The 23,518-nt window shown below is 41.5% G+C and overlaps 2 protein-coding genes across 5 annotated transcripts; one reads left to right on the forward strand and one right to left on the reverse strand.

The window, feature by feature from the left end:
- The first annotated feature begins 256 nt into the window (after positions 1 to 256).
- LOC106583488 (cryptochrome-1) lies at positions 257 to 11,477 on the forward strand. Of its 2 annotated transcripts, none has more exons than XM_014167722.3 (14): positions 257 to 458; positions 2,315 to 2,486; positions 4,211 to 4,319; positions 6,076 to 6,218; positions 6,310 to 6,494; positions 6,607 to 6,704; positions 6,796 to 6,936; positions 7,070 to 7,375; positions 7,569 to 7,720; positions 7,945 to 8,147; positions 8,296 to 8,409; positions 8,558 to 8,653; positions 9,607 to 9,815; positions 10,270 to 11,477. In XM_014167722.3, exons 1-14 carry the CDS (start codon positions 359 to 361, stop codon positions 10,285 to 10,287), a joined length of 2,046 nt encoding a protein of 681 aa, XP_014023197.1. In that variant the 5' UTR covers positions 257 to 358; the 3' UTR covers positions 10,288 to 11,477. The 2 variants fall into 2 exon arrangements, with proteins under 2 accessions (XP_014023197.1, XP_014023198.1); XM_014167723.3 differs by having other exon boundaries at positions 258 to 498.
- Positions 11,478 to 12,339: 862 nt separating this feature from the next.
- LOC106583492 (transmembrane protein 263) lies at positions 12,340 to 15,844 on the reverse strand. 3 transcript variants are annotated; one of them, XM_014167733.3, is made up of 3 exons: positions 15,457 to 15,844; positions 14,510 to 14,591; positions 12,340 to 13,966 (listed from the first exon to the last, which is right to left on the reverse strand). In XM_014167733.3, exons 1-3 carry the CDS (start codon positions 15,463 to 15,465, stop codon positions 13,659 to 13,661), a joined length of 399 nt encoding a protein of 132 aa, XP_014023208.1. In that variant the 5' UTR covers positions 15,466 to 15,844; the 3' UTR covers positions 12,340 to 13,658. The 3 variants fall into 3 exon arrangements, with proteins under 3 accessions (XP_014023208.1, XP_014023207.1, XP_014023206.1); XM_014167732.3 differs by having other exon boundaries at positions 14,510 to 14,594; positions 15,457 to 15,836; XM_014167731.3 differs by lacking the exon at positions 15,457 to 15,844 and adding an exon at positions 14,732 to 15,379 and having other exon boundaries at positions 14,510 to 14,594.
- Between the last annotated feature and the right edge of the window lie 7,674 nt (positions 15,845 to 23,518).

Genomic DNA, 23,518 nt, shown 5'->3' on the forward strand with positions numbered 1-23,518 from the left:
GTAGGTATTACATGTCAAATAAAAATGCTCAACCCATAATGAAAACTTCACAAAAAAAATAATATGTAGTGCACCAAAAGCCTCTAAATATTGCACAAAGTGTTCCGGAGCCATGCCACAGAAACGTGAATTCATGCCCACTGCGTAACTTGGAAATCCACCAATTGGATACGTCTTTTTTCTAGGTCGCTTATTTGTAGCTTGTTGGGGCGTGTCGCTGGGAGAATAGATATTTCTAACTAGACAGTAAAGGTACTGTGGTTTAAAACATACATCATATCTATTAATATATTTTCTATATCATCTGTTGTTCACTGGAACATTGAGCATGCGCTGTAGCTAGAACAGTTATGAAACTATGTATTGCACTGGTAGAACTGTAACCTGGAAAGAAAACCCTAGACAGTTTAATTTACATTTTGAGAGACCACCCGTGGGATTTAACGAAACTGTCAACGGTAATTACATAAGAGACACATCCTTGAGTACACATTACAGGTACATTTTTGGGATTATTGGTTATCATAACGTATTTGGTGTATTCCCTGTAAAGTAGGGGAACATGTATTACACTTACATAAGGTAAGTGTAATTGACCCGCTTCTGAGGCTGTGCATTGCCAATTAACAAAAAAGTGATGTTTCCTTGGATTAGGTATAGAATGTGTGTTTACGTGTGTCTGAGTTTTCTGAACAATTTGTGTGCAGGTATGCAATGTATATAATGCGAATGATGCTGTGGTCAGATGCTGTAACAGTCTAGCTGTTATGGTCACCAGATTGACCTACATTGTGAAGTGCTTTAAACGGTCCTGTGTCTGTGTGATATAACGTCTGTTTATTTAAAAATCGAGAAACTAAATTTATTGCATTTTCTTCATGCCTGCTGATAAAAACTAAAGCAATATTTTGTTATTTTTGGAATATAATATTTTTGTTTGATTTGTCTCCAAAAATATGTTATTTTTTTGTATTATTATTTTTAGTGAGTAGAAGGAAACTAAACTATTTTGGATGGCCATATTTGTTTCAGTCCCATTTGACTGTATACATCATATAAATGCATTATATTATATACACGTCACAGAAATATGAAAATAATGTCATGGTAGAGTTGAAGACAAATGGAAGCGCTGTGAGCATTGCAAGCATTTTACATTATTTCTGACTAAAGTCCACTTTCACTTAGCCGATTAAACTCAACTCCACGATTTACGTTGGAGTTGAGATGCGACTGGTGTGGGCGAATTGATAAAAAAAAGAAATATATATATATACACATAATTTCAGCACCCAAAGAATAACCTGCATTTATTTACACATAACAATGTTGTGTGTAATTGTGAGCTATTCTTTGGGTGCTGAAATCAGTAGTCTTTTTTATTTAAAAAAAAAATGTGACGTTGGAGCTCCAGTCCTCCCACACTCAACTACATCTTAAATCGTGGAGTTTAGTTTAGTCTGCTACTTTCACCTAGCATTTCTTAATCATTACAGTGTGAATATTGAACAGTGCATTGCATTAAATAGTGTAATATGAATATTATAAATCATAATAGAGAGCAATAGTAATGGTGTCTTTTTGTAGGCACTAACTCTGCCATGTCTCCTTGGCAAAAGCCAACAGGGAAGTGAATGGGGTTATTTTACGGTTTTTGGATAACTGCCGAAAATAAGGTATGTGGTAAACACAGGCTTAAGAGATCTTATGTTTAGCTCTATGTGATAATCTTCATCAGCTAACGTCACTTTTTGTGAATTTTTAAGCATTTACATAATCAAAACAAGAATATAAAGTACATAAAGGTTTCATAATTCATAAAGGTAACGTTAGCTGACTGATAGAACAAAACGTATAAAATGTCCTAAACCTGTGTTAACTAATCTCAGACCTTATTTTCGGCATTTGTCACAAAACCCCATTCTTCCCCATTAATTTCACTCATAGAAGATGGCAAGCTCTATTCCAGTGTTTAATTATCAGTTCTCTCTATACTACATCTCTTTAAAGATGTAGTATAACTTGCACCAAAAAATATATAACTAGCTTTTTTTTTTTTAAGGTGACCCGTTCTCTATAGCAGGGTTTCCCGAACTTGGTCCTGGTTGGCACGTTTAGTTTTTTCCCCTAGTACTACACAGCTGATTCAAACAACCAACTCATTATCAAGCTTTGATTATTTAAATCAGCTGTGTAGTGCTAGGGCAAAAAACTAAACGTGCACCCGTGGGTCCAGGACCGAGTTTGGGAAAACCTGCACTATGGCACATACGGGGCTTCTAAACATAAAAAAAAGATCCCTATTTTTCTTCAGTCCCTGTTTCAAATATGGCCAAGAACTCCATCCACTGGTTCCGGAAAGGACTGCGTCTCCATGACAACCCGGCTCTGCTGGAGGCAGTGCGGGATTCAGACACGGTGCGCTGTGTCTACTTCCTGGACCCCTGGTTCGCTGGCTCCTCCAACCTGGGGGTCAACCGGTGGAGGTGAGGCACAACTAACTTATCTATTCATCTATCTATCTATCAACCAACCAATCAATAAGATTATATTGTCCCAGTTGACATAAATGCATTGTGTATGTCTGATTGTGTTATTACAGTGTTAACTATTTAACAGTGTTGTTCAGTGTATTACAAAGTTGATGTTGTAGGCAGGATTGTGGTCTGTTCCATTTCAATTCAAGAAGTGAATTGGAAGTCCAATTGATTGACCCAGACCAGATGTTATAGTGGTTAGTTGTAGTGATCTAGTGGTTCTCAGAACAGCTCCCATTAGACGATTTCCACTATCTGGCCAAGCTAGAGAAAACAGAAGTAGGCTATGGAGTGATCAGATGTGCCAGTGGAAGGCCTGGATCTTGACATCCATGGATCAGGTAGATGTATAGGCCCAGCAGAGCAGGACTGCAGAAGTAGGCCTATATTGTAATTCTGTCTGCTTTGAAGATATAAGATGTAATTCTGTCTGCTTGATTCTTTTAACTCAGAAGATAGAATAAATACTACTAGGCCTAACTGAATGAATGGCAGGCAAAAGCAACAGCTTCTCTCTACTAGACACGGTTAAGAGAGCATTCATAGTGTAATAGACACAGACAATATTTTCACTTTCTGTACAAATTATTAAGTCCTCTCTGGGGCATTTTTTCTGGCATCCAAAAACCAACGAGGGTAGAGCCAAGGCCTGTAAAATGGCGTCTTCCAGTTAGGGAGACAGGTTAGTGGGCCAATAGAGAGTTAAGTTTCCTGAGTTAGTGGTTGGTATTGGGATGACCGACTTTACAGCAGGCTGTGCTGTGGTGGAGCGGCCTAGCTGGATCTTTAAAACCGCTCAAGCAGCAGGAAGCAGCAGTGGCCCTCAGATCTGTAGCTGGATCAGCCATCTTTTAAATTGAGGAAAAAGTCCATTTGTCCACACCTATACTTTTTTCTCTTTTTTATTCCAATTTTATTTGATCTGGAAAACTCTTGTGAATCGACAGGCAGATAGCAGGCCTACACAGGGTTATCTGGTCTTTGTCCACAGCTTGTTTATTTCCTTCAAAAGGTGTTCAGGTGTTAACTCTGCACAAACACACTAGACACACACATACACACACACCATGTACCACCTGCTGCTCTCCTCTCAGGGGGCTGTTCTGTGGCAGCAGGATCAGAGTTTTCTGTCAATCAGTCATTTGGGATACCACACTGATCACTGAACCATGTAACCGTTGCACACTTTCATTCCAAATATTACTGCTGAAACAGTAAGGACTGAATCTGTGCCAGAATCTGTGCCTCAATGACCATGTTTTTGTGAAATCATGCTTGTTGTGAAGGTGTGAGTGGCCTCTGTGTGCTAGGCTGCTTCTGTTGTAGTCCGCTCTCTCTTGTGGTGGCCTACAGTTATGCAGGTTGTGCCAGAAACCGTCACTGTTATACTGTATATACGATCACCATCTTAATATTAATTATGGTCAATGGGCACCAGTCTGCTTCTTGGAAAGTAATTTAGAGTTTTTATTTATATCCTGGCCCACAACCATGTTCTTCATTCTAAATAATGTATTATTTAGTGGGACTTATTAGGGTTTTATTCAATCATACATAGTGTCAGGTTTAACTCACAAACATGAGTCTCTTCACACTGTGAGAATGCCCATAAAGCAGTGTCCTCTCCTGCATGGCCATATAGTGACGGTTGTCCTCCCACTCCTGTGTTTCAGGTTCCTGCTGCAGTGTCTGGAAGATCTAGATGCAAGCCTCCAGAAGCTCAACTCCCGTCTGTTTGTGATCCGAGGCCAGCCGGCCAACATCTTCCCCCGACTCTTTAAGGTGAGACCCCATCACCCCTACAGTCTTCCCCTCACCCATACGCTCTCCCCTCACCCAAACCCTCAACCCAGAGACAGCAAATTCAGTTGAAGTCGGAAGTTTACATACACCTTAGCCAAATACATTTAAACTCAGTTTTTCACAATTCCTGACATTTAATCCTAGTAAAAATTCCCTGTCTTAGGTCAGTTAGGATCACCACTTTATTTTAAGAATGTGAAATGTCAGAATAATAGCAGAGAGAATGATTTATTTCAGCTTTTATTTCTTTCATCACATTCCCAGTGGGTCATAAGTTTACATACACTCAATTAGTATTTGGTAGCATTGCCTTTAAATTGTTTAACTTGGGTCAAACGTTTCAGGTAGCCTTCCACAAGCTTCCCACAATAAGTTGGGTGAATTTTGGCCCATTCCTCCTGACAGAGCTGGTGTAACTGAGTCAGGGTTGTAGGCCTCCTTGCTCGCTCACGCTTTTTCAGTTCTGCCCACAAATTTTCTAAAGGATTGAGGTCAGGGCTTTGTGATGGCCACTCCAATACCTTGACTTTGTTGTCCTTAAGCCATTTTGCCACAAGTTTGGAAGTATGCTTGGGGTCATTGTCCATTTGGAAGACACATTTGCAACCAAGCTTTAACTTCCTGACTGATGTCTTGAGATGTTGCTTCAATATATCCACATCATTTTCCTACCTCATGATGCCATCTATTTTGTGAAGTGCACCAGTCCCTCCTGCAGCAAAGCACCCCCACAACATGATGCTGCCACCCCCATGCTTCAAGGTTGGGATGGTGTTCTTCGGCTTGCAAGCCTCCTCCTTTTCCTTCCAAACATAACGACGGTCATTATGGCCAAACAGTTCTATTTTTGTTTCATAGGACCAGAGGACGTTTCTCCAAAAAGTACACTCTTTGTCCCCATGTGCAGTTGCAAACCATCTGGCTTCGTTATGGCGGTTTTGGAGTAGTGGATTCTTCCTTGCTGAGCGGCCTTTCAGGTTATGTCGATATAGGACTCGTTTTACTGTGGATATAGATACTTTTGTACCTTTTTCCTCCAGCATCTTCACAAGGTCCTTTGCTGTTGTTCTGGGATTGATTTGCATTTTTTGCACCAAAGTATGTTCATCTCTAGGAGACAGAACGTGTCTTCTTCCTGAGCGGTATGACGGCTGCGTGGTCCCATGGTGTTTATACGTGTGTACTATTGTTTGTACAGATGAACGTGGTACCTTCAGGCATTTGGAAATTGCTCTCAAGGATGAACCAGACTTGTGGAGGCCTACAATTATTTTTCTGAGGTCTTGGCTGATTTATTTTGATTTTCCCATGATGTCAAGCAAAGAGGCACTGAGTTTGAAGGTAGGCCTTGAAATACATCCACAGGTACTCCTCCAATTTACTCAAATGATGTCAATTAGCCTATCAGAATCTTCTAACGCCATGACATCATTTTCTGGAATTTTCCAAGCTGTTTAAAGGCACAGTCAACTTAGAGTATGTAAACTTCTGACCCATTGGAATTGTGATACAGTGAATTATAAGTTAAATAATCTGTCTGTAAACAATTGTTGGAAAAATTACTTGTCAGGCACAAAGTAGATGTCCTAACCGACTTGCCAAAAGTATAGTTTGTTAACAAGAAATTTGTGAAGTGGTTGAAAAACAAGTTTTAATGACTCCAACCTAAGGGTATGTACATTTCCGACTGTATCCACCATACTGTATCAGTGTTTGCTGTGTCCTCTCCTCTCAGGACTGGAACATCTCTCAGCTGACGTTTGAGTGTGACTCTGAGCCATTCGGTAAGGAGAGGGATGCAGCCATTAAGAAGCTGGCCACAGAGGCTGGAGTGGAGGTGGTCAGCAGGACCTCACACACACTCTACGACTTGGACAAGTGAGTGGGACACCCGGGTGACATTTTCACATGGAGGCTTGGATTAAAACGAGCCCTGAATTGAAACCCTCTCTTCCTCTCCTCTCTGTAGGATCATGGAGCTGAACGGGAGTCACCCTCCTCTCACCTTCAAGCGTTTCCAGATGTTGGTGGGCTCCATGCTGCCCCCGGACTCCCCAGTAGAGGCTCTGTCCCAGGCCAGCATGGGTCGATGTGTCACCCCCGTCTCAGACAACCACAGGGACAAGTATGGAGTGCCCCTACTGGAGGAGCTGGGTAAGACAGTTCACAATTGTTCCCATTGAAATCCATACTTGTGAAAAAAACCATTTCACAATACTTTTACCGCAAGTGTCTAAACATGCTGTGTGCCTGTTTCCCTCCCCAGGCTTTGACACTGAGGGCTTGGCTCCAGCTGTGTGGTCTGGAGGAGAGAGTGAAGCTCTCACCAGGGTAGAAAAACAACTTCGACCTGACCTCTCCACAGTACGTAACACACACACACAGACACACACAGACTCAGACTAATGTTTTATATCATATATGTATCATATATTAAACCTTTCTCTCTCTCCAGACATGGCAGGTGAATTTTGAGCATCCCAGGAAGACCGCCAGCCCCCTGCTGCCCAGTCCTCTGGGTCTCAGCCCCTACCTCCGCTTTGGATGTCTGTCCAGTCGACTCTTCTACAGCAAACTGGCAGAGCTGTACAAGGAGGTAGTGTACATTAGACACAGCTATCCCTACTGAACACTAACCCCAACTCACAATCATCACAACTATCACGCAAGGTTGTTTCTATTTTTTGTTTGTGTTATATTTCTCTTCTCTGTCCTCACCTCGGGTGAAGACGAACAACAGTCCTCCCATCTCCCTCTACGACAAGCTGCTGTGGCGTGAGTTCTTCTATACTGCTGCCACTAACAACCCTCGCTTCGACAAGATGGAGGGCAACCCCATCTGTATCCGCATCCCCTGGGACCGCAACACAGAGGCGCTGGCCAAGTGGGCCGAGGCCAAGACGGGCTTCCCCTGGATCGACGCCATCATGACCCAGCTGAGGCAGGAAGGATGGATCCACCACCTGGCCAGACACGCCGTGGCCTGCTTCCTGACCCGGGGAGACCTGTGGATCAGCTGGGAGGAGGGCATGAAGGTAATGAGAGAGAGGAGGAGGAGGGTGGAGGGAGGGAGATAAGGGTTGGAGGAGAGAAGACATGTAGATTAGCTAGGAGGAGGGGATGAAAGAAGAGAGAGGGAAGGGGGAGGAAGAAAACTGTAGAGACATTATGTGTGAATGACTGTGTGTTGTTGTTCTGTGAATCTGACTATGTTTACCTGTCTGTCAGGTGTTTGAGGAGCTGCTCCTGGATGCAGACTGGAGTGTGAACGCAGGCAGCTGGATGTGTTACTCCTGCAGTTCCTTCTTCCAGCAGTTCTTCCACTGCTACTGTCCTGTGGGCTTTGGACGAAAAATAGATCCAGAAGGAGACTTCATCAGGTTGGTATATCTAAATTCACGCACATAAACAAACAACATGCACACACACACACAAACAACATGCACACACACAAAGTACCAAAGCATAAAGTATCAAAGTATCTGCTTTAACAAGTCATACATTGGCAAGGCTGTTCTGTAAGTCTGTCTGACTGCTGTCTGTATGTGGTGCTGAACCAATTCCTCTGGCGATGGGCTGTTTTAATTTCTTCTTCTGCTTGCAGGCGATACTTACCTGTCCTGAAAGACATGCCAGACAAGTACATCTACGACCCTTGGAACGCCCCCATAGAGGTGCAGTCGGCGGCCAGGTGTGTGGTCGGCGTGGACTACCCCATACCTATGGTGAACCATGCAGAGGCCAGCCGACTCAACATAGAGAGGATGAGACAAATCTACCAGCAGCTGTCAAGATACAGAGGACTCAGTAAGTATTTTTCTCCCTCCCTCTCTTTGTATTGTTCTCTCTCTATCTCTCTCTCTCTATCTATGTCTTGCTTTCTGTCTGTCTCCTCTCTGTGTTGCTATCTCTCTTTCTCACACCTGCTCATTATTACTTGTCTCTCTTCTGATAGGCTTACTAGCTGCTGTGCCAAACAGTCCTATTGAGGGTCTGAATGTGAATGCGGTCAAGCCGCTGACGTCGCCCTCTACTGGTAGAAAACACAGCGGGACCAACAGTCATCATGGTGAGCAAGGACCATGGCCTAAAACACCTTTCCTGTTGTTATCACACCATGACTGCAAAGTGAGCGTACTCTAACTCCTCCTCTACTCTCCTCTCACCCTCCCCTCCCACTCTCCTTTACTCCTCCCCCTCTCCTCTCCTCTATCCAGGCCGTGGTAGAGAAAACAGAAGTGTAATAGTGAACGGTGAGGAGCAGACGGGACCCAGGGGAGTTAGACCACGACCTGGACCAATATACACTCAGAGTAAGACTAGACACGGTATATCATATCAGACTAGACACGGTATATCATATCAGACTAGACACGGTATATCATATCAGACTAGACACGGTATATCATATCAGACTAGACACGGTATATCATATCAGACTAGACACGGTATATCATATCATACTAGACACGGTATATCATATCAGACTAGACACGGTATATCATATCAGACTAGGCACGGTATATCATATCAGACTAGACACGGTATATCATATCAGACTAGACACGGTATATCATATCAGACTAGACACGGTATATCATATCAGACTAGACACGGTATATCATATCAGACTAGGCACGGTATATCATATCAGACTAGACACGGTATATCATATCAGACTAGGCACGGTATATCATATCAGACTAGACACGGTATATCATATCAGACTAGACACGGTATATCATATCAGACTAGACACGGTATATCATATCAGACTAGACACGGTATATCATATCATACTAGACACGGTATATCATATCAGACTAGACACGGTATATCATATCATACTAGACACGGTATATCATATCAGACTAGACACGGTATATCATATCAGACTAGACACGGTATATCATATCAGACTAGGCACGGTATATCATATCAGACTAGACACGGTATATCATATCAGACTAGGCACGGTATATCATATCAGACTAGACACGGTATATCATATCAGACTAGACACGGTATATCATATCATACTAGACACGGTATATCATATCAGACTAGACACGGTATATCATATCATACTAGGCACGGTATATCATATCATACTAGACACGGTATATCATATCAGACGAGACACGGTATATCATATCAGACTAGACACGGTATATCATATCAGACTAGACACAACAGTCACTTACAGTATTATGTTGAGGAGGAAATTCTTATGTGTCTATTTCTGTTTTTCTCTTTGTCACTGCAGGCTGTGCAGAACAGGCCCAATCGTCCAATCAGGAACTCTGTCGGACAGGATGTGCCCATGACTTTGCTGTGCCTCAGTATCCAGGTTATCTGGTCCGGGGTGGGGCCGGGTGCAGGTCTAGGAAGAGGAGACGGGAGTTGGAACAGGAAGTGGCCAGAGACAACGACTCTCTGTCTTACGCCTTCAAGGTGCAGCGACACAATAAACAGGTAAGTCAGGGGTCAATGTGTGTGTTAACATAGACTGTAGAAAACAGAATGTAATGTCTCTGGGGTGGATCGATAAGTTACAAAAAAATCGGAATATTCATGTTTCTGAGTTCATGAAGTTAGACTTTTAGGAGCATAGTATAACTGACTCAACATTGACATTTTAGGCATTTAGCAGACGCTCTTATCCAGAGAGACTTACAGTTTGTGCATTCATCTTAAAATAGCTAGGTGGAACAACCACATATCACAGTCATAGTAAGTACATTTTTCCTCAATAATGTAGCTATCAGCAAAGTCAGAGCTAGTAGGGGGAAAAGTCAAGACTTTTTTAAACGTTATTTATTTATTTTACACTCAGTTTATCAGTGATTCTGCATTGTGATATTGTAAACCCATCTGGTATTTACTTAGTAAAGCATAATAATAATGTTTCCTTTGTTCTGTGTTTCAGAAGAGTACGGGTCAGTAGGATGAGAGGATGGCTGTGTCTTCATAAGCTGCTGCCGTCACAGATGGATATTATTATACATACTGTACATAGATGTTTAAATAAATATTTTACATTTTTGTATCAAGGAAAAGCCTCTGTTCCTGTATGAGATGTGACATGAAAGTCCCTGAGTATTCAGATTTGTGATCTCAAAATGTATTATTTAAATTTGAAAAAATGTTGAAATCAGTTTGGACTTATCGTAATCTAATTTTGGGAGCCCAAGGTTAGGACTCTAAATTCCCCACCTAGGTTGAACTTGACTGATGATGTAAATATGTCAGTAAGACTGTTAGACTGTAGCTTTACTTCTGTACTGTATGTGTGAAACAGACTGATAGCCTGAAGACAAATTCCTTCTGGACTTATTCTGACAGAGCAGACAGACGAATAATATAACCATTTCACAGGAGACCTGATATTTAAATCTGGGTCACCCATTACCTTTAGTGTTTACCTTTGACCTCTAACCATGAGGACGCAGCAAGTGGATTGGTCAAATCAAACCAGCAGCTCTCTGTAGCGAAAGTGTGTGTAATAGCATATGGCTGTTCATCATGTGTTATTTTCCCACCATGTTTCTTAATTTCTGCTAAAATGGAGGGTGAAGAATGAATGCTATTCTGGGTATAGAATATGAAGTGCCTAGACGAGGTCAGTGGTACTTCTGTTGGTAGACCAGTGTCCTATACTATACAGTATTAGACACACAGCAGTAATGTTCCATCTATCCAGCAGTCTGCTGGAGACACCTCCGTTGGAAAACATTCTTCTTAGATTGACCAGATTCTGAAAGATGTATTACCATTACATGCCTTTATACTGTTTTCCATAGTGTAATGTCAACTCCCTCAAATGTAATATCAGTGACCAGCAGGCAGGACGTCAATCTTCAGTTTGAAAATGCTAGTGTATGTTATGTTGACTGGGATCATGCAGGTTATGTTTCCATAAATAACAGTATGTTGCTTTTGTACATTGTTTTTGGGGGTTTTCCCACTGGCACTGTGTATGGCTGCTTTTGTTTTTACAGAATTACCAACAAATAGCCTTCAGATATACATGATGTTCAAATAATATATATTGTATATACAGTATACCTCTCTCGGCTTGTCTATGTAGACCATTCTATTTCAACTGAAATTAAATGGTTGAAACAACTCTCTGTACACTTGACTTTTTAATGTGTGGTTCCATCTTGTCCAATTTCTAAGGGTATTCTAATTTCTGTTTAGGAATTTGCAACATTTGATTAATTATTTCATAAGAGATATTGGTAATAAAGTTATTACAATCATTTAGCTGGGACACTCATTCTCATCTGCTTCTGTGTTTGGAAATAGTTGACTTGAAGAGAGACCATCTTGGTTCCAGACTGACAGCAAGGATATGGAGCAGGTAAGCATCTGTAAACATCCCTCCCTGAGACATAACATACAAGATACCATTGGTTTATCAGCAGCTTGTTGAAATAGACATGTGATCATTTGTCATTTAGCACATCTTTTGGTACATGTAGAGCAGTAAAAATAACTGTCAAGAGAGGATTCTATATCTTGTCTGGCTGGTTGCCAGTTTGAGCTATAGACTAGTCAACCTGTTGTCTTGTCCATAGTGATGTAGTGCTGTGTCATGCAGCAAGTCTGGCACCCAGGCTAATAATAGGACTCCATAGTGACCCCAACACTCAGACCCTTGAGGCTCAGCAACACTCAGACTTTCAACATGGCAACATAGACATTACACTAGAGTAAGATGCCATTAGAGAAATGCAGTTCCCAATGGACTACCCTCATCTAGTGATGTGGTACCAAAGACAGTGGATAAATGAAGATGTCCTACTCAGGCAGTTTACCATTGAACAAAAATGCTCTTTAACAGGGTTGCTCTCCCATAGGCACCAATGCAATAGCAGCTGGGTCTGGTCTGCTTAGTTCATTGACCAATAATTTAGCAAAAGAACAGATTTGGGCAGCCTTTGACTTGAAACCACAAGGTACATCAAGTTGTGATTAAGACACAGGGGCAAAGTTAAACTTCCCTATGACACTTTAATAATATGTCGGAAAGTAAACATACAAGACATTCACATCAGCATTCTCTACCAGCAACAGCCCAGTCATGCCAGAATGTAGACAAACCCAAAATGTTGCATTGAAATGCTGAATTTCCATAGAAATATTCACAAACATTAAAAAAAGGGGCCAAAACAGACAGGCAGTAGAGAAACTAGCCCTTCATCAGTAAATATATTTTTTTATATAAAATTGATGACATTTCCAGTTCATATATGAATCAATTGAAAAACCAAAGGTTAAAGTGATCATATCATTATGCCACCACCGCAACCCAACAGGGCTATTGTCTCTCTCGGAATCATAGCACCTCCAACTCTTATTTTGTAAATGCTATCAAACTCTTTTCAAAAGTCCCAAACAGCTATATCTTCAACACATGTTCACTGTAGCATTTTGAAACGAGCAATGTTCTGTGTTAGGACAGCGCTCACAAAAAGAACAAACAAAAATACCAGCACATCATAAACCAGGCTTTAGTTGGTTGGAGAAGAACCCAGCTTAGCATGTCTGTCTCTCTCGAACTGCTAGACAATGTCTTAAGGCTTCAGGGGCCCATGTTGTATTGGATGACGAGCCCCTGTACACATTGCATAGCGAAATTGTGTCGAGGGGGAACGGGGGTCAAGGACAGCAGAGAAAGGGACGTGTGACCCCTGCCCTGAATAACATGAAGTTCCCTCAACACCAGCTACGTTTCCATCCAATTGGCGACAGATTTTCATGCAAATATTCAAATAAAGAAAACACGCTTTTTCCCCACCAATGGTGTTTCCTCCAAACATACTTGTTGCAGATAAGTTAGTGCGTGACGACGTAGTGCACACAAAATGTACTTTTTCACTTCAGTTTTCATGTACCGAATAAAAATCTCAAGTTCAATATGTTTCTTCGCATTTTCAACTCTACCTATAGCTGTCAGAATAACAGTTGCGTTAAATAGCAAATTACCAAAACTACCTGTTTCCATCACAGCTGTCGTGATTTAAAAATGTTTATACGATCTGACTTTACTTGCATAAAAACATGGTTACAGACTAAGAAAACAACAAAAAAACAGGGAAAAGGGGAGGCTACAGAAGGCACTACTGAACAAGTTCCCTAAGTACAACTTAGTGAATGTGCTGTACAAACTAACAGAAGAAAAATAAATGTCCATTGAACTTTGAAAACACGGTGACTAGCTTTGTCTCAACTCATCACATCCTCTTATGGCTCAGTCGGGGGGGGGTGGGGGGGGGCAATGCATTGTGTGTTGTGTCCATCTCCTCCTCCTCACTCTGCCTTGTCCTTAGTCTTGGATCTGAACGGAACTTTGCTGGCTACAGTGGAACCCACCGATGACACGCCCCCGGCAACCGATGACACGCCCCCAGCAACCCCTTTCACCAGGCCGACGCCCATCGAGGGGACAGAGGTGACTGCTGATTTGGTGTACTCCAGACTCTTCCCACCCAGCCAGGCGACTCCTCCTACCGTGGCTCCCACCATCGTTTTACTGGCGCTGAACAGGCCACCCCCGACCCGCCAGATCATGCCTGGCTGGGCCACGGGGTGCTCCTTCCCTTCATCCTTTCTCTCATCTACAAGAAAGAGATAGCTTTTAGAAAGACCACACACATAAAAAAAACACCTCGGTAGAGTTTCAGAAAGACAGACCAGAGAGCAAGAAAGAGTGAGGACCACATGTCATGTTTATGAGACTGACAGTTACCAGAGAGTGTGAGACCAGACAGAAAACAGGTTGTGCTTGGAGAGAGGCTGCTTTTTAGAAATAGGCTTATACCTACACACATTGAATCATATTGTTAAACAATAGCAACATATGTCAACACTGAGGTATTCTACATAATGCACTTACTGAAAAATCTTTCCACAAGACAGAGAGACTGACACGCAGTAAAACCCTTACCCTTCCTCTTGCACAAACAAACATATTCCCTTGATACATCTCTCAAGTTGCTTAAATAGCAACAGCCAACCCTTAACCTGAATTGCACCATATCCCAGATGATTAAAGGGTCCCTTGACAAACTGGCACTTTAAAAATGCCCACCAAGAGTGATGCAGCAGAGAAAGATTGCGCAATGCAGAGTGCACTGTTGATGTGTTCTGTGCCTAGTTACCTGATGTGGGGTCATTTTCAGTGGGCTCAGGTTCTTCTCCAATGAGACAACCTTCAGGCTGGGACTCTGGGGTGGCATTCACCTTCTGACACAGAAAAGAAATAAGAAATTATAATAATAGATACAAGTAGTATATCCTATAAGTTGTTAAACCACCACTAGCCCTATAAGCATTAGGCAACATCTCTGCAGGCAAAATCAAAAGAGTATAATCAAACTCACTTGGAAATACATTTCTCAATAGAAATATAGGTGTACATTTTCTGATCCAAAATGTTCGCTGCCACGTTGGGGGTGCGTTCAGGCTTTACCCTGTAGGCCTACTGAGCAGCCATGAAAAACGTTCTACGTGCATAATACGTAGGTTAAGTAACAGCATATTAGAAAGGCCATTATTGGGGCTTACTTGCGCAAAACATTCAATTTGACGGGCCCCGTCAAGCAAACAATGTTCCAAACCTGTGCTTGTTGATCTTAAAAGTTCTTGCTCTTGTTGTAGAACCATAGGCTATAATCCTTGGTTGTTTCGTGTAGATTAATGCCCCTTTGTTAATCAAAGAAAAATTAAGACGGAGCCAAGGCTACAGGTTTTTAAAAACAAGGGTCTTAAAAAGTCACCCCGTCGTGAAAGCTCTGCTCTGTTTGGAATACGTATGCTGCGCTGAGTGAATAACACGCACGAAAAGTGGATAACGAAAAGCAAAACGTCAATCATTTGGGGGACTATATATATCGTTTTTACTATATTTATTTTGGGTTTTTTAACCTGTTGTGTAAAACGACTAGCTGTGCATCACTCTGCATCTAATCACTTCGGTTTGGCATTTCGTTCGTACGCAATGGTTTTATCATACCCCAATCTATATGCAGTATCACTTTACTTGTCGAAACACATAGGAATGCATTGTGAAAATGAAATCGATATAATAGGCCAGACAAATCCTTACCTTCACCATGTTTCCAGTACTTTCCGATGGCCGCTTGCAGAAGGGAATGCTACGTCTTCAAAAAACAACGCACCTGGGACAAAGAATAACTGGTGCGCTCGTTTGTCTCCTTGAGAAATACTATCGCAATGTTCCGCCTCCGAGTTCTTACTTTTGTTAAAAAATATATATTAAAAGCTGCTCTTTACTAATAACGCCCTGCCCTCTATTTCAACGCACGTATAATCGTACTTTCGAGGCTTCAAACTTTTCCTAAAAAAAAAAGTATACTGTTTATCTTGTTGGTTCTGCCGACGTGGCGCCTCAACTACTGCGCTCGTTTGCCCCTCATCTCCGGATCTTGCGTCACCTAAAACAGGCTGCGGCCTGTCTCTCTTCATGAGTGCTACACTTCTTACGTGTACTACATGGACTACATATTTACTTTTTAAGGCTTCACTTAAAGAGAAAATGACAAACTGTTATGTAATATGGACGAATTTTCATTGACCCTTTGGACTATAGCTATCAAAAAAATCACGACATGGCATATCATTCATAAGAATCAGTACATCTTTTATATTTTGGTAATACATTCATTCAACTAAATAACAACAGGTGAGTAATATATAACGTTTGTTTATTCAGCATTTGTCCATGTTAAGATATTCAACATATGTTACACCATACCAACAATATAATAACTCTATATGGACCCTTATCACAGAAATCCTGTGTTTCAGGGAAGGAAATATATTGTGTTCATCATTAGGTAACAGCATCCTAATTCATAAATACATGTCATGGCAAACCCTGGTTCAAGAGCTCTATCTGTCCCAGTCAGTGGAGGCTCCTCAGAGGAGGAAGGGGAGGACCATCCTCCTCAGTGAATTTCTTACAAATAAAAATGGTAAAACATTTAAAAAGTTATAATTTTTAGATAAAACTATACTAAATATAATCACATCACCAAATAATTGATTAGAACACACTATTTTGCAATGAAGGTCTACAGTAGCCTTAATAGCACTCTGTAGGGTAGCACCATGGTGTAGCCGGAGGACATCTAGCTTCCGTCCTCCTCTGGGTACATTGACTTCAATACAAAACTTAAGAAGCTCATGGTTCTCACCCACTTCCATAGACTTACACAGTAATTATGACAACTTCCGGAGGACGTCCTCAAACCTATCAGAGCTTTTGCAGCATGAACTGACATGTTGTCCACCCAATCAAAGGATCAGAGAATACATCTAGTACTGAAGCTACAGCTAGCAAGCACTGCAGTGCATAAAAAGTGGTGAGTAGTTGACTCAAAGAGAGGGAAAGACAATAGTTGAGATTACATCGTTTTTTTTCTCCAGTTTCACTTACTTAGCTAGCAAATGCAGCTAGCTAGTTTAGCCTACTGAAACACCCTGCTCAAACAGAGGGATGCTGTGTTAGCTAGCTGGCTATGACTATCCAACACAACACTGGAACTCTTCCAAGTCAATGTAAGCTTTTGGTTTAACTAATTGATTGCCACCAGGGCCCGTGCTAAACTGCTTACTGACTGCACACTGTAACCTTACTGCATGATTGTAGCAGGTTTACTAACATGTTAGTTCTATTAGCTATGTTGACTATGATGTTACTTTAACTAATATGGTGTCAACGATTTAGGCTGTGTGTTGCAGTTATTATATGGTTTGGCTTGGGAAGGTTTTTTGTCTGGTCACATACAGCTGATGTGTTGTGCATTGAAGTCCACAAGTGAAGAGAAAATGTGAGAAAAGGAGAGCGCATAGATGCGAGAAGGAATACAACGTGGCTGCTATGAAAGTGAATTGTGTTTACGAGTGATCAGGGGTGTATTCATTCCGCCAATTCTGTTGAAAAACATTTATCTTGTTTGCAACTGTTGGACTAATAATTACACCCTATATCAGCTAGATGCAGGCAAGAGTGTGCAAGGCCTGTGTGCACCTGTGTGCACCAACAGTTGAAGTCGGAAGTTTTGAAATGCACTCAAGTTGGAGTCATTAAAACTATTTTTTCAACCACTCCACAAATTTCTTGTTAACAAAATATACTTTTGGCAAGTCAGTTAGGACATCTACTTTGTGCATGATACAAGTCATTTTTACAACAATTGTTGACAGACAGATTATTTCATTTACAATTCACTGTATCACAATTCCAGTGGGTCAGAAGTTTACATACACTAAGTTGACTGTGCCTTTAAAACCTGTTGAGGACAGGCGTTCCGCTACACCATTTTAAAGATACACTTCTCCTTAATGTAACCACATTGTCCGATTTCAAAAAGGCTTTACAGCAAAAGCAAAACATTAGATTATGTTAGGAGTGTACATAGACAAAAATAACCACACAGCCATTTTCCAAGCAAGGAGATGTGTCACAAAAACCCAAAATACAGCTAAAATGAAGAACTAACCTTTCACAAACTTCATCAGATGACACTCCTAGGACATCATGTTACACAATACATGTATGTTTTGTTCGATAAAGTTCATATTTATATCCAAAAACAGCATTTTACATTGGCGCGTGATGTTCAGAAAATGTATTCCCACCAAAACCTCAGGTGAATGAGCACATCAATTTACAAAAATACTCATCATAAACGTTGACAAAATATAACAATTATTTAAAGAATTATAGATACACTACTCCTTGATGCAACCGCTGTATCAGATTTTAAAATAGCTTTACGGAGAAAGCACATTGTTCAATATTCTGAGTATATAGCTCAACCATCAATGCAAGCGATACAGCTACCCGCCAAGTTCTGGCATGAACAAAACTCTGAATTAGTGTTATAAATCATTCCTTACCTTTGCTGATCTTCGGCGGAATGCACTCCAAGGACTCCTACTTCCACAAGAAATGTTCTTTTTGTTCGAAATACTCCACATTTATGTCCAAATACCTCCGTTTTGTTTGTGCGTTCAGATCACTATCCAAAGGCATAATGCGTGAGTGTAATTCGAGACACAAAAAGTCAAAATGTTCCATTACCGTTCGTAGAAACATGTCAAACGTTGTTTACAATCAATCTTTAGGGTATTTTTTACGTAAAAATGCGATAATATTCCAACCGGACAATAGCGTATTCATTCCAGGAGAAAAAGAAGGAATGGCTCGCTCGAGGGCTCGCGCATCACCAAGCCCTTTGTCCTCAGGCAGTCCACTCATTGACTGAGCTACTATTCTCTGCCCAGTAACAGGAGAAGGATGAAAAAACGTTCTAAAGGCTGTTGACAGCCAATGGAAGCCTTAGGAAGTGCAACGTGACCCCACAGACACTGTAGTTTTGATAGGGATTCAAAAGAAGAACTACAATTGGCTGGATTTTTCTCAGGTTTTTGCCTGCCATATGAGTTCTGTTATACTCACAGACATCATTCAAACAGTTTTAGAACCTTCAGAGTGTTTTCTATCCAAATCTACTAATAGTACGCATATTCTAGTTTCTGGGCCCAAGTAGTAGGCAGTTTAATTTGGGTACGTTTTTCATCCGGCAGTGAAAATACTGCCCCCTATACCTTAACAGGTTTTAAACAGCTTGAAAAATTCCAGAAAATGATGTCATGGCTTTAGAAGCTTCTGATAGGCTAATTGACATAATTTGTGTCAATTTGAGGTGTACCTGTGGATGTATTTCAAGGCCTACCTTCAAACTCTGCCTCTTTGTTTGACATCATGGGAAAATCAAGACCTCAGAATGTCTTTTTTTTAGACCTCTGTCTCCTAGAGATGAACGTACTTTGGTGCGAAAAGTGCAAATCAATCCCAGAACAACAGCAAAGGACCTCGTAAAGATGCTGGAGGAAACAGGTACAAAAGTATCTATATCCACAGTAAAACGAGTCCTATATCGACATAACCTGAAAGGCCGCTCAGCAAGGAAGAAGCCACTGCTCCAAAACCGCCATAAAAAACCCAGACTACGATTTGCAACTGCATATGGGGACAAAGATCGTACTTTTTGGAGAAATGTCCTCTGGTCTGATGAAACAAAAATAGAACTGTTTGGCCATAATGACCGTCGTTATGTTTGGAGGAAAAAGGGGGAGGATTGCAAGCCGAAGAACACCATCCCAACCGTGAAGCACAGGGGTGGCAGCATCATGTTGTAGGGGTGCTTTACTGCAGGAGGGACTGGTGCACTTCACAAAATAGATGGCATCATGAGGAGGAAAATTATGTGGATATATTGAAGCAACATCTCAAGACATTACAAAGCCCTGACCTCAATCCTATAGAACATTTGTGGGCAGAACTGAAAAAGTGTGTGCGAGCAAGGAGGCCTACAAACCTGACTCAGTTACACCAGCTCTGTCAGGAGGAATGGGCCAAAATTCACCCAACTTATTGTGGGAATCTTGTGGAAGGCTACCTGAAACGTTTGACCCAAGTTAAACAATTTAAAGGCAATGCTACCAAATACTAATTGGGTGCATGTAAACTTCTGACCCACTGAGAATGTGATGAAATAAATAAAAGCTGAAATAAATCATTCTCTCTACTAGTATTCTGACATTTCACATTCTTAAAAGAAAGTGGTGATCCTAACTGACCTAAGACAAGGAATTTTTACTAGGATTAAATGTCAGGAATTGTGAAAAACTGAGTTTAAATGTATTTGGTTACGGTGTATGTAAACTTCCGACTTCAACTGTACGTTGTAAACATTCATTCATTGGCTAGGTTGTAGCAACCTCATGATGGGTATAGGGGAAATTTGAGTATCATGTAATAGCTTTCAAATTGACCTCCCTCATTTTAAACAGCAGTGACCGCCACTGGTCCCAGTTTAAAATCTCTCCAAATGCATTCTAGAAGTATCTGAACTGGGCCACTGGTGTTCCAGAACTATTTCACCCTCCATCTCAGTGGGTGGTCTGGATACCTCCCCAGGTGGTGACCTGCTTATCAGATAAGACACGGGGCTCGTGATCCAAGTGTTGACCCTCATTTATTGACACAAATGACTGACTCAGTGTAGTCTCTATTTGGTCTCAACCCGTTTATCAAAGCTGTATCACAAGCAAATTACTAGGTTAGTCTGATCTAATAATAAATAATGATATATGCCATTTAGCAGATGCTTTCATACAAAGTGACTTAGTTAGGTGTGCATACATTTTACGTATGGCTGGTCACGGGACTCAAACCCACTAACTACCCTGGCGTTACAAGCGCTATGCTCTACCAACTGAGCTACATTTTTGTTTTACCCTCCCTGTTTTTTTGCAGGGTGGTACTATCTTTGTTCCTCTGTAACGTTCTCACTCATCATTATTCATGATTCATTCATGATTATCCATAATTATGGTAGCATCCACATGAATGTAGAAGTGTCAGAAAAATCTTCTATTCTTATTTACAATAAAAGTGTTTCCAAAATGACACAATACATTATTCACCATGCAGTTCCGATTGAGCAAAACATCATCCAAAACAAGCTGAAAATGCATCCAACAAGCTTGTAGTCACAAATACTAAACTTTTAACTACTTTAAAAGGGATCCTGAGTGGCGCAGCGGTCTAAGGCACTGCATTTTCGTGCTAGAGGCATCACTACAGACCCGGGTTCGATCCTGGTCTATATCACAACTGACCGTGATCGGAAGTCCCATATGGCTTTGCACAATTGGCCCAGCGTCGTCCGGGTTAGGGGAGGGTTTGGCTGGGGTAGGCCATCATTGTAAATAATAATTTGTTCTTAACTGACTTTCTTAGTTAAATAAAGGTTAAAGGTTCAATAAAAAAAAATATATAATAATAGTAATAATAATACACTATAAGTGAATTTGTCTCCCCCCAAAAGAAAATGTAGTCAAATGGATACATAAAGTGCTTTCATTTCTAAACGGTAAAACAGATATTTATGAAAATACCTTCAAATGTATTTTTTTATTTCACCTTTATTTAACCAGGTAGGCAAGTTGAGAACAAGTTCTCATTTACAATTGCGACCTGGCCAAGATAAAGCAAATCAGTTCGACAACATACAACAACACAGAGTTACACATGGAGTAAAACAAATATACAGTAGAAAAATAAGTCTATGTACAATGTGAGCAAATGAGGTGAGATAAGGGAGGTAAAGGCAAAAAAAGTCCATGGTGGCAAAGTAAATCCAATATAGCAAGTAAAACACTGGAATGGTAGATTTGTAGTAGAAGAAAGTGCAAAGTAGAAATAGAGATAATGGGGTGCAAAGGAGCAAAATAAAATAAATAAATACAGTAGGGGAAGAGGTAGTTGTTTGGGCTAAATTATAGATGGGCTATGTACAGGTGCAGTGATCTGTGAGCTGCTCTGACAGCTGGTGCTTAAAGCTAGTGAGGGAGATAAGTGTTTCCAGTTTCAGAGATTTTTGTAGTTCGTTCCAGTCATTGGCAGCAGAGAACTGGAAAGAGAGACGGCCAAAGGAGGAATTGGCTTTGGGAGTGACCAGAGAGATATACCTGCTGGAGCGCGTGCTACAGGTGGGTGCTGCTATGGTGACCAGTGAGCGAAGATAAGGGAGGACTTTACCGAGTAGGGTCTTGTAGATGACCTGGAGCCAGTGGGTTTGGCGACGATTATGAAGCGAAGGCCAGCCAACGAGAGCGTACAGGTCGCAGTGGTGGGTAGTATATGGGGCTTTGGTGACAAAACAGATGGCACTGTGATCGACTGCATCCAGTTTGTTGAGTAGGGTATTGGAGGCTATTTTGTAAATGACATCGCCAAAGTCGAGGATCGGTAGGATGGTCAGTTTTACGAGGGTATGTTTGGAAATAACGTTAGCCTAGTCAATATGCACAGAGATCTCAAAGTGAGTCATAGTATCAGGAAGCACTGTTTTCGTCATGAAGCAAGTCAGTGTTGGTTGCCATGCCAACGGTGATGGTGGCGAGGTTCTTCGAAACAGACAGCCGCCTGGGCCACTGCCGGCCTAGAGAAAAACATGTCTCTGTTCCTGAATGGTCTCCTGTGATGGCAGTGCCATACAGACTGTACAGAAGAAGAATGTGTCTCTTCCAATAATAGATGTGAAGGCTGGCTGTCACACCTGCTGTATACTTATCTCTGTCAAGTCCTAGATTTAAGCCCCTTGGCTCTCTGCCTTACAGAGGCCTGTGAAAAGCAGGTGAAGTACGACAGTTGAATGAACATTTCTGCGATGTTACCCCTTGGCTTCAGAGCCAGCCTTCCACCACAACGAGATAAAACGCAACAAAACAAGTGCACGTGAAATTCAATGCATTCCAACAGTCTGTGCACTCACACATTCCAACTGTATCCCAGTCTTTTAACCTAAGACTACTGCAAAGCCTTGAGAATACACCCCAACAGGAAACTTTTCATCTCCCCTGGCAAGGATTACAGCAGGTCTTGGAGGAAAGCAGCCACACCACAGTTGATGCTTCTTCCTACCAGAGATTGTCTTACATTTTAGTCATCAGAGAGACTTACGGGAGCAATTAGGGTTAAGTGCCTTTCATCGACAGATTTTTCACCTAGTCGGCTTGGGAATTCAAACCAGCGACCTTATGGTTACTGGCCCAACACGCTTAACCACTAGGCTACCTGCCGCCCCATCCTGAAGACTTACTGCTAGGAACAAGACAACTCTGTATGGAAAAGCTGGCCACTGCTCTCAGATCAGATGTTGAAGGTGGGGGAAGAGGCTATCCATGTTTTTACGGATATGTTTTTAGGGGGCATGATCTCAATTACTAGGGCAGGGTTTATGTTTTTAGGGATGTGGTTGGTCACATGACCTCTTCGGCCACGTGGATCCAGTTTGCACGGTCTGGTATTGCGTTTGCGATCGTTGGTGTCAGGGTTCAACCACTTGGCTCCACTGTCCCTCTTTAGGGTCTGTGTATCATCCGAAACGTACGGGGCAGAATATTTTTTATTTAACCTTTATTTAACCAGGTAGGCTAGTTGAGAACAAGTTCTCATTTGCAACTGCGACCTGGCCAAGATAAAGCATAGCAATTCGACACATACAACAACACAGAGTTACACATGGAATAAACAAAACATACAGTAAATAATACAGTAGAACAAAAGA

The sequence above is a fragment of the Salmo salar genome, chromosome 22 (genome assembly GCF_965601325.2).
Source record: "Salmo salar chromosome 22, fSalSal1, whole genome shotgun sequence".
NCBI classification, from domain to species: Eukaryota; Metazoa; Chordata; class Actinopteri; order Salmoniformes; family Salmonidae; genus Salmo; species Salmo salar.

What these genes read in the sequence shown, in the direction of transcription:
- LOC106583488 (XM_014167722.3), top strand. Translation starts at nt 359, where the DNA reads ATGTATTGCACTGGTAGAACTGTAACCTGGAAAGAAAACCCTAGACAG. An exon ending in TCTTCCCCCGACTCTTTAAG is followed by an intron (nt 4,320 to 6,075) that starts GTGAGACCCCAT and finishes CTCTCCTCTCAG; the next exon opens with GACTGGAACATCTCTCAGCT. An exon ending in GCTGGGAGGAGGGCATGAAG is followed by an intron (nt 7,376 to 7,568) that starts GTAATGAGAGAG and finishes CCTGTCTGTCAG; the next exon opens with GTGTTTGAGGAGCTGCTCCT.
- LOC106583492 (XM_014167731.3), bottom strand. An exon ending in TGAAAATGACCCCACATCAG is followed by an intron (nt 13,967 to 14,509) that starts GTAACTAGGCAC and finishes TCTTTCTTGTAG; the next exon opens with ATGAGAGAAAGGATGAAGGG.